Source organism: Perca flavescens, chromosome 12, assembly GCF_004354835.1.
Source record: "Perca flavescens isolate YP-PL-M2 chromosome 12, PFLA_1.0, whole genome shotgun sequence".
In the NCBI taxonomy this organism is placed as follows: Eukaryota; Metazoa; Chordata; class Actinopteri; order Perciformes; family Percidae; genus Perca; species Perca flavescens.
The window spans coordinates 33,838,338-33,857,582 of NC_041342.1; the positions used below are offsets into that span (position 1 = coordinate 33,838,338).

The 19,245-nt window shown below is 43.6% G+C and overlaps 1 protein-coding gene across 14 annotated transcripts in view; it reads left to right on the top strand.

The window, feature by feature from the left end:
• Positions 1 to 18,513, top strand: part of dlg1b (discs large MAGUK scaffold protein 1b) — a 200,969-nt gene extending 182,456 nt beyond the window's left edge. For 6 of the 14 annotated variants that reach the window (XM_028592311.1, XM_028592313.1, XM_028592319.1 and 3 more), the window contains 8 exons: positions 244 to 343; positions 5,559 to 5,600; positions 6,639 to 6,689; positions 8,412 to 8,513; positions 9,919 to 10,091; positions 12,652 to 12,761; positions 15,592 to 15,683; positions 17,793 to 18,513. In XM_028592311.1, the coding sequence (XP_028448112.1) occupies positions 244 to 343; positions 5,559 to 5,600; positions 6,639 to 6,689; positions 8,412 to 8,513; positions 9,919 to 10,091; positions 12,652 to 12,761; positions 15,592 to 15,683; positions 17,793 to 17,899 (777 nt within the window). In that variant the 3' untranslated portion in view covers positions 17,900 to 18,513. Of the gene's footprint in view, positions 1 to 243; positions 344 to 774; positions 809 to 5,558; positions 5,601 to 6,638; positions 6,690 to 8,411; positions 8,514 to 9,918; positions 10,092 to 12,651; positions 12,762 to 15,591; positions 15,684 to 17,792 lie in introns of all 14 variants that reach the window. The other 8 variants (XM_028592312.1, XM_028592318.1, XM_028592322.1 and 5 more) reach the window with 3 other exon arrangements.
• Positions 18,514 to 19,245: the final 732 nt, after the last annotated feature.

Below are 19,245 nucleotides of genomic sequence, written 5' to 3' on the forward strand. Positions count from 1 at the left end.
TATGACTCATATTCATTACAGTTCATTAGTCATGTTTCGGAGGCTTTGTTGTTTAACTTTTCTTAGGCTTTCATTTCTCAATTAGTGTCACAGTTTTATTTTAATTTGCCCGTTAGCATCAGTCTCAGACAAAAAGTGCCTCCTCCTGTCCGAACCGACATCAGACATCACCCCCCATCTCCCCCTCTCTTTTTTTATTCCATCACCCCTCCTCTTCCTCCTCCTCCTCCTCTTCCTCCTCAGCAGTCTCTCAATGACAAGCGTAAAAAGAACCTCTTTTCCCGAAAGTTTCCGTTCTACAAGAGCAAAGACGCGAGCGAGCAGGAGACCAGCGATGTCGACCGTAAGTATCCCAGCGCGGTGGCGGGGGGGCAGTCTGTCTGAGAGGCGATTGGTCAGGCGACAGGAAGAGAGGTCAGCCGGTGGCGGCGTGCTGCAAACGCACCGGTTTTAACGGCAACAGGGCCGGGCTAAAATAAGAATTTAACTGAATAAATACTGCTCCTTTGGATCACACTGGTTCAAAGAATCAGGAGCGGAAACGTTAAACATTTGGAACACCTGGAGCCATAATGGCCGGCCTGGAGCCTTAATGGCCGCCCTGGAGCCATAATGGCCGCCCTGGAGCCTTAATGGCCGCCCTGGAGCCATAATGGCCGCCCTGGAGCCATGCCGGCCGGCTGCGTTCCCTCTGCTCTCTCTGTCTGTCGCTGTATCTCAGTAACTTGTTGTGTTGTTTTCTCCTCGTCGTTCACTCGGCTCCGCTGGCCTCAGGACAACAGTGACGACATGCTTTCAAAAGGACACAGTAAGTGTTTCTCACTCCCCTCTTCTCCCCAAAAAAAACTCTCCCATGAGCCTCCTCTGGTCTCCACCAGGATCCTTCTTCAGTAGACACTAAACGGGAAAAATACAGAAATAACTGACAAGTTAGGAATAATAAAAAAAATAGTCCAGTTTTGACTTAAAGTAATCATCTCAATGATTCATCCAACTGAAGGTTGTCAAACTCATACAACGTTTCCATACGTTTCATAATTTCCAAAATATTCAACGTTTTCGGAGAAATTTTCTAACCTGACTCCTCCAGATGGATCGCTTTGCGTTTGCTCGCCATATCCTCCTGGGAACTTACCGTTGGAGAACTTTTGGGAAGGTGGCGAAAATCCTGGTTAGCTGATTGGATAAACCATCTGTCTCAAGATGCCAGACTGATCTGGGAGTGGAGAAAACTGAAGCTCGCCAGATCAGGACGGTCTCTCTCTGTCGCTAGTCCAAATATATAATTAGCTGTATTACGACTATAAATGCAAAACAACATGCAACTTATACTGCAGCAAATCTAGACACCAGTCCTATAATGCAAATGAGGAAATCAGGGAATTGTTTCAGATGATGTTTCTGGACTCTGACATCAGACTTCATCTTTGATGTCGTTATATACAGTACAGGCCAAAAGTTTGGACACACCTTCTCATTCAATGTGTTTCCTTTTTATTTTCATGACTATTTACATTGTAGATTCTCACTGAAGGCATCAAAACTATGAATGAACACATATGGAATTATGTACGTAACAAAAAAGTGTGAAATAACTGAAAACGTGTCTTATATTTTGGATTATTCAAAGTAGCCACCCTTTGCTTTTTTATTAATAAGGGAAATAATTCCACTAATTAACCCTGAAAAAGCACATCTGTAAAGTGAAAACCATTTCAGGTGACTACCTCATGAAGCTCATTGAGAGAACACCAAGGGTTTGCAGAGTTATCAAAAAAGCAAAGGGTGGCTACTTTGAAGAATCTAAAATATAAGACATGTTTTCAGTTATTTCACACTTTTTTGTTAAGTACATAATTCCATATGTGTTCATTCATAGTTTGGATGCCTTCAGTGAGAATCTACAATGTAAATAATCATGAAAATAAAGAAACGCATTGAATGAGAAGGTGTGTCCAAACTTTTGGCCTGTACTGTAGGTCTTCAATTTCATTCATAATGGTCTTAAACCTCATGTTGTCCTCAGGTCAAATTGCCCCGTTACCATAATGTCTTTATCAGAAATATGGGTTTCTTTTTAACCCATTTACCCAAAAATAACATGGTTGGTTCCCTACAGCGCTCTTCGCAAGTACAATTAATCATCACTATACTTTAATTACATTTTGATTGTTTTTTGTGTGTAGTTAAGTGTAACAGTAGTGGTGATAAGTTGGTGAGTGGTGCGTATACAGTACTGGTGGTAGTGGACAAAAGTAGCCTAGAAATCTAGACTCACCCTAGCGGCAGTAAATGTAATTTGCAGCCAGGGGGGCTAGCACTTCTCTGTTGGCTTGCGAGCTGGAAAAGCCAATTTCTGGGCCGGCCAATCACATTGTGTATAGATTATGTGGGCGGGGCTTATTGATGCTGCTGCTGGGAACAGTGGTCTTTGGAATCTGCTTTGGCCGCGACTCTGGAAGACTTGGAGTTCAGCTTTTCTTTGAGAAAAGAACAAAGAACTTCTTAAAAAAGGAAGATGTGTTCGGAGTTTTGCCAACTGGATACGGCAAAAGTTTAAAAAAAGTTTAATCTATCAACTAGCTCCGCTACTGCCCCTCAGATTGAGCCCTGCCAATGATGAGTTCCCAGACCCAACATCTGGATGTGGGGCAGGGCTTGTCAGGCTAGGACAAAAGCATCAATATTCCAAAAAAGGGACAGAAAATACCGACATAAAACGTTGGAAAAAAGTCTGAAAAACCCTGACATAAAATATTTTAAAGGAAGTGTCAAAAAAGTGTTAATTTTCACACACACAACGGTTAAAAAAAGGTCTTACATTTGTCTTGATGAAACCTGTAGAAAGCCTGTAATTACATCAGGACTTTTATAAAATTTGAAAAGGTTAAAGAAGCTGAAGTAAGTTCCTGGTGGACACATATAGCCTCAGAGCTTCCCGTCCCCCTCCTCCTCCTCCTCCTCCTCCTCCTCCTCCTTCTTCTTCTTCACCACCGAGCGTTGAGGATCCTCCGGACCGGAGCTCCATCTCTTCTTCACTCTGTCACAACACTCACACATTCATCAGTTGTCACTCCTGACACCTCTCATAGCTCACGGGTGTTTACGTGATTTGAACAATACAGGAGAATAATAATTTGCACCATTCAATTTAATTCACAAAAGCTAGTCAAGACAAATTGACGCATAAATATTCAGCGAAACGTAGGAAATGAAACGTTTGACGCTTAAACTTTTCTAGGGGGACGACCCCAAGACCTCCCAGCTATAATGTTTAAACTGAACCTACGCCCTCAGAATCACTTCTGTCTTTCATTCATCCACATGAAGAGAATAACAGCAAGGTTTACTATTCAGAGAAACTCAGACAGTTTGTTTAAACCGTATCTGCTCACTTCTGCTACCCTGGAAATCTAGAGTTCTCGCAAGAGCACAATTTGAATTTGCTCAGCGAGTCACTCTGGCATTCAGTAATGATGCTCATTAACTATGCCCTAGTAGCCGAGCTGCACCAATCACATCGGTGTATCTGATACAGGCGGGCCAGAGGCGAGCTAAACAGATGACGACAGCGCTGCGATGTCCAAGTCATTTGTAGACATTGCAAGATGGCTACAGATGAACACCAGTTATTTGAAACGGCTTAGGCTTCTACAATGAAAGAGTTAGACTTGGCTTTTTATCTAAAAGAGGAAAAGAAGACGGAGCTCCAATCGTTCCTTTGCAAGAAGGACATTTTGCCTGTTTTGCCAACCGGACACGGCGAGAGTTTAATCTACCAGTTAGCTCCTCTGGTAGCCAAGAATTTAATCTACCAGTTAGCTCCTCTGGTAGCCAAGAATTTAATCTACCAGTTAGCTCCTCTGGTAGCCAAGAGTTTAATCTACCAGTTAGTAGCTAAGAGATTAATGTACCAGTTAGCTCCTCTGGTAGCTAAGAGTTTAATATACCAGTTAGCTCCTCTGGTAGCCAAGAGTTTAATCTACCAGTTAGCTCCTCTGGTAGCCAAGAGTTTAATCTACCAGTTGGCTCCTCTGGTAGCCAAGAGTTTAATCTACCAGTTAGCTCCTCTGGTAGCCAATAGTTTAATCTACCAGTTAGCTCCTCTGGTAGCCAAGAGTTTAATCTACCAGTTAGCTCCTCTGGTAGCCAAGAGTTTAATTTACCAGTTAGCTCCTCTGGTAGCCAAGAGTTTAATCTACCAGTTGGCTCCACTGGTAGCTAAGAGTTTAATCTACCAGTTGGCTCCACTGGTAGCTAAGAGTTTAATGTACCAGTTAGCTCCTCTGGTAGCCAAGAGTTTAATCTACCAGTTAGCTCCTCTGGTAGCCAAGAGTTTAATTTACCAGTTAGCTCCTCTGGTAGCCAAGAGTTTAATCTACCAGTTGGCTCCACTGGTAGCTAAGAGTTTAATCTACCAGTTGGCTCCTCTGGTAGCCAAGAGTTTAATCTACCAGTTAGTAGCTAAGAGATTAATGTACCAGTTAGCTCCTCTGGTAGCTAAGAGTTTAATCTACCAGTTGGCTCCTCTGGTAGCTAAGAGTTTAATCTACCAGTTGGCTCTTCTGGTAGCTAAGAGTTTAATCTACCAGTTGGCTCCTCTGGTAGCTAAGAGATTAATCTACCAGTTAGCTCCTCTTGTAGCTAAGAGTTTAATCTACCAGTTGGCTCCTCTGGTAGCCAAGAGTTTAATCTACCAGTTAGTAGCTAAGAGATTAATGTACCAGTTAGCTCCTCTGGTAGCTAAGAGATTAATCTATTAATCTACCAGTTAGCTCCTCTGGTAGCTAAGAGTCTAATCTACCATTTAGCTCCTCTGGTAGCTTATGGGGCTCTGGATACGTCACCCCGTGTGTTGTTGTGATTGGTCGTAGTGTTATCCAATTGCGTGCAGTGAGATTTTCAAATGCATGCTTGGTGCCGCCCCTCGAGTTGGGCCATTTTCATTACTCAATGCCAATTTCCAGGCTACACTTCTGCAGGGTTTCTGTAATTATTGTTAGGGGGTCCAAGCCCGTCATAACTACTTGTAGTTCTTGTTTCTATTGTTTTGGTCTTTAAACTGTTTAAACATTTCCATCCCAGGTTTCCTGAACGACGTTTTTTATTGTATCTATTCTGCCGACAAATGGTCCAAAAATATTTAGATTACAAGGAAAATATTATACATTTTATTTTTGCTTCAAAAGTTACAGTTAAACATTTATTTGAAGATCAAAATTGTGGCAGATTCAGTGAAATTTTGGGATTGAACATGATTTAAATCTGACTTTGTCGAAATTAAGTTTTATTGTGATATAATTTATCCATATTAGTAAATATCTTGCTGTGTTTTCATCACCTGACTCAGCGCTGTGTTCAGGGACAAGGAGGGAGTAATGGTTGCTAATGGTTGCTGGGTGTGCACCCGGTTTGGGTCTGAAGGTTTATTCTTTGTGTGATATTGTGAGTTTGCTCTGTGATTGTTCTGTTGCTGTTTGCTCGTGTGTCTGGGAGCAGAGCATCATGGGAAAGTGATGCTGACGCGGCGTGTGTCCTGTGTTTTGTTGTGATTGCAGAACACGTCACGTCTAATGCCAGCGATAGTGAAAGTAGCTACCGTAAGTCAACTTTGACCGCTCCGACACTAACTGTCTGCTAACCGCTAACTGCTAACTCTCTGATGTCATTAATGAACACAAGCTGCTGATTGGCCAATAACAGCATGATCTCACAAACTGTGTGTGTGTGTGTGTGTGTGCGTGTGTGTGTGTGTGTACAGGTGTTTCTCTGTGTGTGTCTGTGTGTACGTGTCTGTGTACATGTATGTGTTTGTCTCTTTGTATGTATGTGTGTGTGTGTGTGTGTGTGTGTGTGTGTGTGTGTGTGTGTGTGTGTGTGTCGCTCTATGTGTGTGTGTTTGTCTCTTTGTGTGTGGGTGTGGTGTGTGTTTGTGTGTGTGCATGTACACGTGTCTGTCTGTATGTTTCTGTGTGCGTGCATGCGTTTGTCCATCTCTGTGTGTGTGTGTGTGTGTGTGTGTGTGTGTGTGTGTGTGTGTGTGTGTGTGTGTGTGTGTGTGTGTGTGTGCATACGTTTGTGCGTCTCTCTCTGTGTGTGTTTGTGTCTCTGTTTGTGTCTTTCTCAGTGTGTGTGGGAAATATGCAATAATGTTACATATAGCAATAATGGTATTACCTGCGATAAATAAACAGCTATTAAAAGGTTCTCTGTTCTGCTACTTTCATTATTCTGCTAAAAAAAAAAAATTACTTGTTGAATTTAAAAGACAAAGCATTCCTTAACTGAACAAATTGAACACAAAAGGCACAATTTAAAAAAAAGAGCTGATTTATATTTTGTAGCTCACCTGGTTGAGCGTGCGTACCGTGCACAGAAATGCATAAGATTTTATAGCCGGGAATCATTCAGGAATCACTCGCTACACACAGAAACTAACCAAAGTAAATCATGCCTGATTTGTCTCATATCATCCTCTGTTCTCACTTCATCTCTCTTCGTCTTCCTCCTTCATCCTTCCCTCTGATCCCTGCAGATATAAATTGCTGTAGAAGCGTGTTAAACTCTTATTCACTCTGTGTGTGTGTGTGTGTGTGTGTGTGTGTGTGTGTGTGTGTGTGTGTGTGTGTGTGTTGCAGGTGGACAGGAGGAGTATGTCCTGTCGTACGAACCGGTCACTCAGCAGGAAGGTGAGGAGACATGTGAAAACCGCCCAATTCTGGTCAACAGCTGGTCTATCGGTGCATCAAAGTGTGTGTGTGTCTGTCTCCGTCTCTCTGTGTGTATGTGTTAGAGATGCACCGATAGACCGGCCGGTGACCGGAATTGGCTAGAGATTACAACTTTCTAGGCTGATTACGATTTTCTTTGAGTTAGGCCAGCCGATACCGGTTTTAGCCGATTCCAATTTAATTTTTTCTACCCACTTTACGGCACACACAAATATTTATTTTGACCGTGTCTCTGCGTCTTTCAGGCTTCCTCGCACCTTTGGCAGTTTGTTGGGGAGGTATATTAGTGTTAGGAATACAGGACAACCTCACCTGTTCAGATATATTAGTCTTATATTCAGGTCACAGCTGGAGAACAATGTGAGCAGAGACGTTGATAAGAAGTGTAGCTCTGTCAGGTCCATTAAAGTGCCCATATTATGAAAAAAACACTTTTTCTGGGATTTGGGGTGTTCTTTTGTGTCTCTGGTGCTTCCACACACATACAAACTTTGAAAAAAATCCATCCATGCTGTTTTGAGTGAGATCTGGTTTCTGAATGTGTCCTGCCTTTAGTCTCCTAGTGAGCTGTTCAAAATCGGCTCGGACTGTGAGGTCACAGTCCGAAATGAGCTGGCTAACCACAACCGTTAGCTCGTAGCGTTAGCGTTAGCATGCTAATGCTAGCATGCTACGTCGTTCTCAATAGCAAAGCACTGCTACAACACACACAAGTTCACCATAATCTACAAAAGAACTACTTACATGTGCACCTTCATTTAGAAGTCTCCCAGCTGATCCTGCCTTGTAACTGACCAAAGTTGGAGAAACAGGCTTTCTTTTACTGTCTCTAGAGTTAGCTAGCTGACATGATCTACATCGGAGCTACTGAGCATGTGCGAGTGCAATCAAAGATAGTACAGAAGAAGAAGATGAAAAGAGGTCTCACTCTGTAGCTAAAACAGAAACCAGGTGAAAAGAGGATCTGCATCAGTGAGAGAGAGCTGTGCAGTACAACAAAAATATGGTGTTTTTAGACAATTAAACCATGTAAACCTATTCTGGTACAACCTTAAAATACAGTTATGAACCTGAAAATGAGCATAATATGGGCGCTTTAAATCAAGAACACACATGACAATAAAAATGATTTTAGGAAATTTTTATTGAATAAATTGCATTTCAGTTAATAAATTCTGAATTAAATTTTTGACGGTATGGCTCTGTTCAGGGAGTCCTCTGACCTTTCATGAGCACCATGAAATAGCAGAGAGTCAGAGGACAGCAGCAGCATTAGCATTAGCTCACACAGTTTAGTACTGGGAGAGCTGAACTATTCCCCCATAAGAACAGAGCAGCAACGATGACATAGAAGCAAATGCCACGCTATACACGACAAGGAGGAGCTGGGGAGGTGGTGGGCGGCAGAGAAGCGAGCAGCAAGCAGGTAGGAGCAAACTGAATCTGCTTTAAATAGGGCACCCTGTTTGAGTGTAGCCATTGAGCAGCGAGGGGTGTTGACCAGCCGATGCAGCTCAGCTGGAGCAGATCAGCTGATGAGACCGGGTTGATGGCCAATAACGTTAGCAGCGTCTTGACTACCTGGCCTGCCAGAACTGATGCTGACGCTCAATTTGTGAGTATTTTTCAAAATGGGTGATTTAAGCTCTGACCACTTCCTGTTTCCTTCCTCTCTGACAGTGAACTACACGCGTCCCGTCATCATCCTCGGGCCCATGAAGGATCGGATCAACGACGACCTGATCTCCGAGTTCCCCGACAAGTTCGGATCCTGCGTCCCTCGTAAGTCCTCGCAGGAACACGGCTCGAGTTTATATTCCTCTGTGTCATTTCCTACAGTATGCATAAAAACAGACTTAGTCCTGCTGTCTCAACTATTTAATTTGGGGTAATCAATAAATAAAAGGTAACACTTTACTTCGAAGGTATCGAAATAATCGTGACGCGACACTATCATAACTATGACATGACACTGTCATGAACGTGTCCTAAACCTTTATGACTTCTGTCATTAAGCATCATTTGGTTTTTGTCATGACAACTTGACATTGTTTGGGTTGTCTTGATTCTGACAACTTGACATTAATCAAAGTGACATTACCAGAAATTGTCTTGGTCATGAGAAGTTGACACAGTGTCATCCTGTATAATGTCAAGTTGTCTTAACCCCTTAAAACCGACTGTCGCTAATTTGCATCAAACCCCTTCCATTCCGACTGCAGGCGAGATAGTGTGTGTATTCCCCCCAATGCCGGTTTGTTTACATGCGATATATACCTAGGAACCTTTTGCATGCACTGGTTTCTCGTAGGACCGGTCGGAGTGGGAGATACATCAGGTTCACGTAAGCGAAATTAACCCTAATCCTACCCCTAAACCTAACCCTAACCCCTAACCCTAAAAAAACTACTGTCAATGTTAGGGAGTAGGAGAGTGTCAAGATACATGTATTTGTCATTTACAGTTTAGAAGTTCTAACAACTTTGTGACATGAATGAAATCTACTATGTGTTTTATTAATTTTACCATTTTGTAAAGAATTTTACCATAATGCCTGTTGTCGCTAATTTGCATCATACCTAAATTTATATCTATTCCATATGCTATAGACAAATTAACAGTCTCAACTTAATTTAGCATCAGCTTGGAGCCAGAAACACACATAATATTTTGTTTATATAATTGTGAATAAATTCAGGCGTCAAGGGGTTAATAAGGACACTCCAAAGAAATTTTATGTCAAGTTGTCATGACAAATGCATCTTCTGGTAATGTCATCCTGGTTAATGTCAACTTGTCATTACAAAGACATCCCAAACAAATTGAATGTCAACTTGTCATGACCAAGACAACTTCTGGTAATGTCGCTTTCATGATTAATGTCAAGTTGTCATAATCAAGAACACGTATGACACGTTCAAGCCATGTCACGATTATGTCGATACCTTCAAGTAAAGTGTTACCAAATAAAATTTTTCTTAAATTTTTCATAAACTTTTGAACACTAATACTTGAAATGAACTGGTGATATTGAATGTTAACATTAGGTATGTTCTTTATGTGTCTTTATTGATATAGAACCACATCCTCACACTGATTTTATGTTTCATGAATGTGATTTGTATTTGTGTGTGTGAACGTTCATAGAAACGTTAATGTCTCCGTCTTGCTCCTTCTTCTCTCTCAGACACGACTCGGCCGAAGCGGGACTACGAGGTGGACGGCAGAGACTACCACTTTGTGGTTTCCAGAGAGCAGATGGAGAAGGACATCCAGGACCATAAGTTCATCGAGGCGGGACAGTACAACAACCACCTGTACGGAACCAGCGTGCAGTCGGTCCGGCAGGTGGCTGAGAAGGTACCCACGCCTGAAAGGGACGCAGGCCCGAAGGCCGAGATATCAGACTCAAATTACTCTAATTCCCACGTATTCGTTGATATGACTTACAGTACAGGCCAAAAGTTTGGACACACCTTCTCATTCAATGTTTCCTTTTCATTTTCGTGACTATTTACATCGTAGATTCTCACTGAAGGCATCAAAACTATGAATGAACACATATGGAATTATGTACTTAACAAAAAAGTGTGAAATAAGTGAAAACATGTCTTAATAACCTATTAACCCTGACAAAGCACACCTGTGAAGGTAAAACCATTTCAGGTGACTACCTCATGAAGCTCATTGAGAGAACACCAAGGGTTTGCAGAGTTATCAAAAAAAGCAAAGGGTGGCTACTTTGAAGAATCTAAAATATAAGACATGTTTTCAGTTATTTCACACTTTTTTGTTAAGTACATAATTCCATATGTGTTCATTCATAGTTTTGATGCCTTCAGTGAGAATCTACAATGTAAATAGTCATGAAAATAAAAAGGAAACGCATTGAATGAGAAGGTGTGTCCAAACTTTTGGCCTGTACTGTATGGATACCAAAACTCAAGGATAAACTTTTGAGACAATAGATTCAGGTTAAGAAAAGTTTACTGAGTCCAGCAGTTACAAAAGACACTAAGTATCCCTAGCTTCAGACAAAAGAGTCGGAGCTCAGGATAACAAAGTCTCTGTCAAGTTGTGCGCGTATCCCTCAACCATTATCCTTTTCCTTGATGACACACACTCACAGGGTTTGGGTCTTCTGTCTAGTGCAAAATCCTCTTCTTGTTCTCAATTCACTTTTATGCCATATAAGGCCCTAACTATTTCTATGATTTAAGCCAGTGGTTCCCAACATGGGGTCCGGGCACCCCTTAGGGGGGCGGCAAAGATCACAGGGGGGGCGCAAGTTTTTATCTGGTTTGAGGTTGAGGTAAAAAAAAAAAAAAGAATATTTGCACATGTTAAACAAATTATGATAATACACTAGAATATATCAAAAATATAAAAAAGTCTGTATAAAAACTATATATTTTTGTTCTCGCTTAAAATTGTAGGCAGGCTACTTAGTAGGCCAAACCTCCGGGACCTCTTAACCTGGGACCCTTGCTGTCATCAGGTCAGCTGCTAGCTGTTAGCTGTTAGCTCCTATCATCCTCGTCTTTCCTGCCGCCACGGCATCAATACCTTATGAATGAAACATGGCGGAGAAACATAAAAGTGCTGATGACTGCTCTGTATCAAAAAAGAAAGTTAGGCTCTATCTCGAGAGTTACCTCAACTTCGGTTTCGGGGGGGGCTCAGCTTTTCTTAGACAACAGTGGGGGGGCGCCAAAGAAAAGAGGTTGGGAACCACTGACTTAAGCTGTGTGCAACTAGAGGTCACTCGGAGTACTTTTAACCACTTCCTCTAGTGCACACGAGCACACACTTAATAAAATATTCCTACACGCCTGCCTGTGGCTTTTAGTCAGTTTCAGGGGTGTGACGAGACACTCAAGACAAGATTTTAACACTATTTTAAAGAAAATTTAAATTTTGAAATATGACTGGAAAAATCCTCTTTACTCAGAGAACCGTGGTTACAACGTAACCAAGCGTTTCATCACAGCAGTAAACAAGGAAGGAGGCTGCTCTAGTGTTGATTTATGGGAGAACATTTCTCTTTGTTTAATATCATTAAAAGTAAAGTTAGGTTTTGCTTTCTGCTTCCGACTCAGACATCTGAAGTCAAACAAGGTGAATCTTAACTAGATTACATCCTAGGACGTGTAAAAACTACATCCAGATTCAGTTTGTATCCCGGCCGGTTGGAATCTCTACACACTGCTATCTACTATTTAACCGAATCACGGTGCAGCGTTACATAGCTCCTGAAAGCACGAGACAGTAGTTTTATTCTACTTGTAAAGACTACGAATGTTCGGAGCTTCAAGCATGTTGTTTTTGTTGCTTTTTTGGAAGGTTTTGACGTTTTATTTGACATTTGTGTTTTTTTTTATTTGTATATATTTTTATATATATATATATATATATATATATATATATATATATATATATATATATATATATATATATATATATATAAGATTATATAATAGGTTTAACTCCATCTTATCTTTTACTAGGGAAAGAGTTGTACATTTTTACTCCCCAACTTGTACATTAACTTTATCTATATCTGTTGAATCAGTTGTACATTTTATTTCCAAATTGTATATATTTTAAATATTGCTCGTGTAGTATTCAATTATTATTTAATGTATATTGTTTCCTATTATTTAATGTATACTCTGTATGTGTGCTGTGTGTCTGATATTTTTGCTGCTGCAACACCATTATTTCCCATTTTTTTGGGATCAATAAAAAAAAAAATCTAATCTAAGATTACTCATTTTAAAATAAAATTCATAATCATCAGCCTTTACTTCAGAAACACACACAAACGTACAGTCTGAAATACCAGCTTTGTGTATATTAAAACGTCTTTGTGTTTCCGTTCTCCCTCTGTTGATGTTGTTGTTGTTGTTGTTGTTGTCAGGGTAAACACTGCATCCTGGACGTGTCGGGGAATGCCATCAAGAGACTCCAGCTGGCTCAGCTTCATCCCATCGCCGTCTTCATCAAACCCAAATCTGTGGAGAACATCATGTGAGTCACAAACATCTTCTTCTCTGTGAAACGCACTCAGTTCATCAGCAGTCTATTTCAGTAGACAACGTTTCATTTCTGGAAACGCCAGAGCATGGGGAATGAGAGGGGGAAACACCAGAGCAGGGGGAATGAGAGGGGGACACACCAGAGCAGGGGGAATGAGAGGGGGACACACCAGAGCAGGGGAATGAGAGGAGGACACGCCAGAGCAGGGGGGAATGAGAGGGGAAACACCAGAGCAGGGGGGAATGAGAGGGGGACACACCAGAGCAGGGGAATGAGAGGGGGACACGAGCCAGAGCAGGGGAATGAGAGGGGGAAACACCAGAGCAGGGGGAATGAGAGGGGGAAACGTCAGAGCAGGAGGAATGAGAGGGGGAAATGCCAGATCAGAGGAAATGAGAGGGGGAAACACCAGAGCAGGGGGAATGAGAGAGGGACATGCCAGAGCAGGGGGAATGAGAGGGGGAAACGCCAGAGCAGGGGGAATGAGAGGGGAAACGCCAGAGCAGGGGGAATGAGAGGGGGAAACGTCAGAGCAGTGGGAATGATTGGGGGACACGCCAGAGCAGGGGGAATGAGAGGGGGGAATGAGAGAGGGAAACACCAGAGCAGGGGGAATGAGAGGGGGAAACACCAGAGCAGGGGGAATGAGAGGGGGACACGCCAGAGCAGGAGGAATGAGAGGGGGAAACACCAGAGCAGGGGGAATGAGAGGGGGAATAAGAGGGGGAAATGCCAGATCAGGGGGAATGAGAGGGGGAATAAGAGGGGGAAATGCCAGAGCAGGAGGAATGAGAGGGGGAAACGCCAGAGCAGGGGGAATGAGAGGGGGACATGCCATAACAAAGGGAATGAGAGGGGGAAACACCAGAGCAGGGGGAATGAGAGGGGGACATGCCAGAGCAGGAGGAATGAGAGGGGGAAACGCCAGAGCAGGGGGAATGAGAGGGGGGAATGAGAGAGGGAAACACCAGAATGAGAGGGGACACGCCAGAGCAGGGGGAATGAGAGGGGGGGAATGAGAGGGGAATGAGAGGGGAATAAGAGGGGGAAAGGAGGAATGAGAGGGGGAACACCAGAGCAGGGGGGAGAGGGGAATGAGAGGGGGGAATGAGAGAGGGAAACACCAGAGCAGGGGGAATGAGAGGGGGACACGCCAGAGCAGGAGGAATGAGAGGGGGACACGCCAGAGCAGGGGGAATGAGAGGGGGAATAAGAGGGGGAAATGCCAGATCAGGGGGAATGAGAGGGGGAATAAGAGGGGGAAATGCCAGAGCAGGGGGAATGAGAGGGGAAAAGAGGGGAAATGAGGAGGAATGAGAGGGGAAACAGGGGGAATGAGAGGGGGACATGCCATAACAAGGGGAATGAGAGGGGGAAACGCCAGATCAGGGGGAATGAGAGGGGGAAACACCAGAGCAGGGGGAATGAGAGGGGGAAACACCAGAGCAGGGGGAATGAGAGGGGGAAACACCAGAGCAGGAGGAATGAGAGGGGGAAACGCCAGAGCAGGAGGAATGAGAGGGGGACACGCCAGAGCAGGGGGAATGAGAGGGTGACACGCCAGAGCAGGGGGAATGAGAGGGGGACACGCCAGAGCAGGAGGAATGAGAGGGGGACACGCCAGAGCAGGGGGAATGAGAGGGGGGAATGAGAGAGGGAAACACCAGAGCAGGGGGAATGAGAGGGGGAATAAGAGGGGGAAATGCTAGATCAGGGGGAATGAGAGGGGGAATAAGAGGGGGAAATGCCAGAGCAGGAGGAATGAGAGGGGGAAACGCCTGAGCAGGGGGAATGAGAGGGGGACATGCCAGAGCAGGAGGAATGAAAAGCGGAAACGCCAGAGCAGGGGGAATGAGAGGGGGAAACGCCAGATCAGGGGGAATGAGAGGGGGACATGCCAGAGCAGGAGGAATGAAAGGCGGAAACGCCAGAGCAGGGGGAATGAGAGGGTGAAACACCAGAGCAAGGGGAATGAGAGAGGGAAACACCAGAGCAGGAGGAATGAGAGGGGGAAACACCAGAGCAGTGGGAATGATTGGGGGACACGCCAGAGCAGGGGGGAATGAGAGGGGGAAACACCAGAGCAGGAGGAATGAGAGGGGGAAACGCCAGAGCAGGGGCAATGAGAAGGGGACACGCCAGAGCAGGAGGAATGAGAGGGGGGAACACCAGAGCAGGGGGAATGAGAGGGGAAACGCCAGAGCAGGGGGAATGAGAGGGTGAAACACCAGAGCAGGGGGAATGAGAGGGGGGAATGAGAGAGGGAAACACCAGAGCAGGAGGAATGAGAGGGGGAAATGCCATATCAGGGGGAATGAGAGAGGGACACGCCAGAGCAGGAGGAATGAGAGAGGGAAACACCAGAGCAGGAGGAATGAGAGGGGGAAATGCCATATCAGGGGGAATGAGAGGGGGAAACACCAGAGCAAGGGGAATGAGAGGGGGGAATGAGAGAGGGAAACACCAGAGCAGGAGGAATGAGAGGGGGAAATGCCATATCAAGGGGAATGAGAGGGGGAAATGCCATATCAGGGGGAATGAGAGGGGGGAACACCAGAGCAGGGGGAATGAGAGGGGGAAATCCAGACAGCTAGCTAGACTATCTGTCCAATCTGAGTTTTCTGTTGCACGACTAAAACTACTTTTGAACGTTACACATGTTCCACCAAAACCAGTTCCTTCCTGAGACTATTTAGCAGAGGCACCGTGGCTCTTAGCCCCGCCCCACGACGATTGTGATTGGTTTAAAGAAATGCCGATAAACCAGAGCACGTTGTCCTCCCGTCCAGGAGTGTAAGTGACGTGGTGTTTGTTCCGGCAGGGAGATGAACAAGCGTCTGACGGAGGAGCAGGGCAGGAAAACCTTCGACAGAGCCACCAAGCTGGAGCAGGAGTTCACCGAGCACTTCACAGGTGGGACAGTGTGGTGTATTTGGTAGCGATGCTGTAATGTTGTGTGGTGAGGAATCCGCCGACACTGTTTCTTGATTTATAAAGGTTTATTTACATCGAAGAATTCAGCATCGATTTACAAGCTCTGAAGAGCTCGGAGAGGACCTGTTTTCCCAATTCTCCAGTGGTCCTCTGACTTTCTTTGTTTGAACATGGTATATATGTACTACGCTTTGGGTAACATAAGGTGGGGGTTGGATCAATAATTGACCAATGGCTACAAGCCAACTGGCCTTCTTTCTCCATCTTGGGGGCTCCATTTAGCCTAGAAATCTAGACTCCCCCTAGTGGCAGCTAATTTATTTGGCAGCCAGGGGGGGTCTTGGCACTCTCCGTTGACTTTCAAGCTGCAAAAAAACAAATTTTGGTCCGGCCAATCACATCGTGTATAGAGTCAGTGGGCGGGGCTTATGGCTGCTGCTGCTTTTCTTTGATAAAAGAAAAAAGAACGGCACTGAAGTCATTCTTAAAAAAGAGAAGATGTGTTTGTAGTTTCAAGTTTAATCTATCAACTACCTTCTTCGTTTCTCTGATTGGTTGTAGCGCTATCCTATTACGTGCAGAGGGAATTTTAAAGACAACAGTTTATCCCGCTCCTCGGATCGAGCTCCGTCAATAGTGAGTTCCCAGACCCTACATCTGGATGTGGGTCTGGCTTGTCAGGCTAGGCTCCATTGATAACACTTTCCAGATGTTTCCAGAGAGGTGTCCTCTGAAAGTAGGCTAAAGTTCATCACTACTAGCTACATATAGATAGTTCAGATATGGCCTAAATACATACTGATTGGTTGTATGTCTATCTGTTGCTCTGATTGGTTGTAGGTCTATGATTGGTTGTAGGTCTATCTGTTGCTCTGATTGGTTGTAAGTCTATCAGTTGCTCTGATTGGTTTTAGGTCTAGCTGTTGTTCTGATTGGTTGTAGGTTTATCCGTTTCTCTGATTGGTTGTAGGTCTATCAGTTGCTCTGATTGGTTGTAGGTCTATCTGTTGTTTGATTGGTTGTAGGTCTATCTGTTGCTCTGATTGGTTGTAGGTCTATCCGTTTCTCTGATTGGTTGTAGGTCTATCTGTTGCTCTGATTGGTTGTAGGTCTATGTGTTGCTGTGATTGGTTGTAGGTCTATCCGTTTCTCTGATTGGTTGTAGGTCTATCTGTTGCTCTGATTGCTTATAGGTCTATCAGTTGCTCTGATTGGTTGTAGGTCTATCTGTTGCTCTGATTGGTTGTAGGTCTATCTGTTGCTCTGATTGGTTGTAGGTCTATCTGTTGCTCTGATTGGTTGTAGCTCTATCTGTTGCTCTGATTGGTTGTAGCTCTATCTGTTGCTCTGATTGGTTGTAGCTCTATCTGTTGCTCTGATTGGCTGTAGCTCTATCTGTTGCTCTGATTGGTTGTAGCTCTATCCATTTTCTTTCCTGATTCTGTTGAAACACGCCCCATAATCCCAGCCCAATGGAGCAGCATCAGACTCAGATTCTGACTAGAACCGGACACGCCAGGCAGCCAGTACGTGTACCCCTAGGGGTACTTTCGGGGATTGCAGGGGGTATGTGAGATATTTAACAAAAATGTTTAATAGTTACAAGGCTGTTGTCCAGAACATGGCTCCTCTTTATGTAGACTTTTTTTTTTTTTTCTACCAAAAATTGTGACATTTGTGTCTCCGTCTTTGGACCTAATCTATCCTTCCTTCTACTGTCCTTTTACTTTTTACAAGTTTCTGGCTTTTTTCTTCTTATGTCACTGTTTTTGAAGTTTTTGATACTATTATCGACCTATTCTTGCCTTCCTTCCTTCTTTCTACCATCTTTTTCCCAAGTTTTTGCCTTTTTTTTACACTTTTTGTCTCCTTTTCTCATCAGCATTTAAACGTTTTTTCCAGGTCCCAGGCTGTAGTTTAGTAAATCTATCGCTGACAGCGCTGTACTGGTCATCTTTATAGATGACTTGGCTTAAAGAAACCATTCAAAAGGGGTACATTATTGAACAAAGTTTAAGAACCACTGAGACAGAGGTCGCCCCAAACTCACCTCACCTGTCTCACCTGTAACTCTGTGTTTTGTTTCAGCTGTGGTGACGGGCGACACGCTGGAGGAGATCTACGAGCAGGTGAAGCAGATCATCGAGGAGCAGTCGGGACCGTTCATCTGGGTCCAGTCCAAGGAGAAGTTATGAGGATCGAAACTCTCTCCTCTCTTTTTAAGATTCACTCGCTTTTATTTTGAAAAAAAGAAACGTCGACGCGCATAATAACGGCAGCCTCACTTCCTCCCTCACTTCCTCCGCACACCGGGCCGACCACAGACTTTTATTTTGTAGTTGTTGTTTTTTTTTGGTTTCTGTTGCCAGAATGAGACTCCATTGTTGTTGTTTTGTTTTTTTTCCTGACCAGCAAAAGCGAAAGCACACAGGAAGTACGATGACATCACACTCTATGCGGTACATCTCCTTAATGTTTAAGGGAGGAGAAGACGAAAAGAAGACGAGTCCATGACGGTGGCGAGAAGAAAACGTACGAAGAAGATTTTTATCTTTTAAGACTGAGTTTGAGTGTCAGGCAGAGTTCTGTCGGAGACACGAAAAAGAGCAAAAACTTTGCACGTTTGAGCTTTAACAGCATGTCAGTTAACCACCCCTTTTATTTCCCATCAGCCCCTTCAGCGTCTGACGTCACTGCCTGTCGTCTTCTGTTCTGCATTTCATCTTTTCTCTTTTTAATTTTTTTTAATATTTTGGTCACATTTGGTTTTGCTCGCCGCTGAGGCGGACGATCTGCGGGGTTCCTGCTCCTCCGCTGGGGGAGGGAGGGAGGGCTTCATTTATCACCTGATGAATCCTGGTTTTATCGCTCAACATTTTTGCATTTTTGGCCTTTTTAAGTTTCAGCTTCATTTCATGAGGGCGAAGGTCACAGCGTTGATTTGTTTTTTTCTGCCTACGCTGTAAAACATCTCGGTGTCCGGTCGGTTCTGTCTGTAGAGGATCCTAAAGCCGTTTTCGTTAACCCAAATGTTGTCCTTTTGACAACATTTGACAGAAATATCAGAAATATGGGACGTTGAAATAAGTTGAAATTGATACGTTTAAATTTAGCAAAAGAAAAAGTGAGGGTTATCCGGTGACAAAATTTAAGTTTAGGAAAAAAAGTCTTTTGTTTTCCCCTTGAGAGTCCTGTGTTTTAACGCCTAACCATCCATCCTGTTGTTTTCAAAAAGTTTCTACATCAAAAATGTGGCTTCTTTCAACCAAATTGTCAAATAAAGTAACGTGGATGGTTCCCTACAACGCTCTTCACAAATAAAATAAATGATGAGTTCACTAGTTTCATTGAATTTGGGTGTTTTATTAAATTTTATAGGATTTGGAAAAAAAATATATAATAGAACGTTGATAAAAGTGACAAAAATGTCGTGAAAAAGCTTCAAAAACATGGGAAAAAAATAAAACTTCAAATAAATTGCAGAAGAAATCGACAAAGACTTCAAGAAAAGTGTCAAAAATGTCGTAAAAGCTTGAAAATG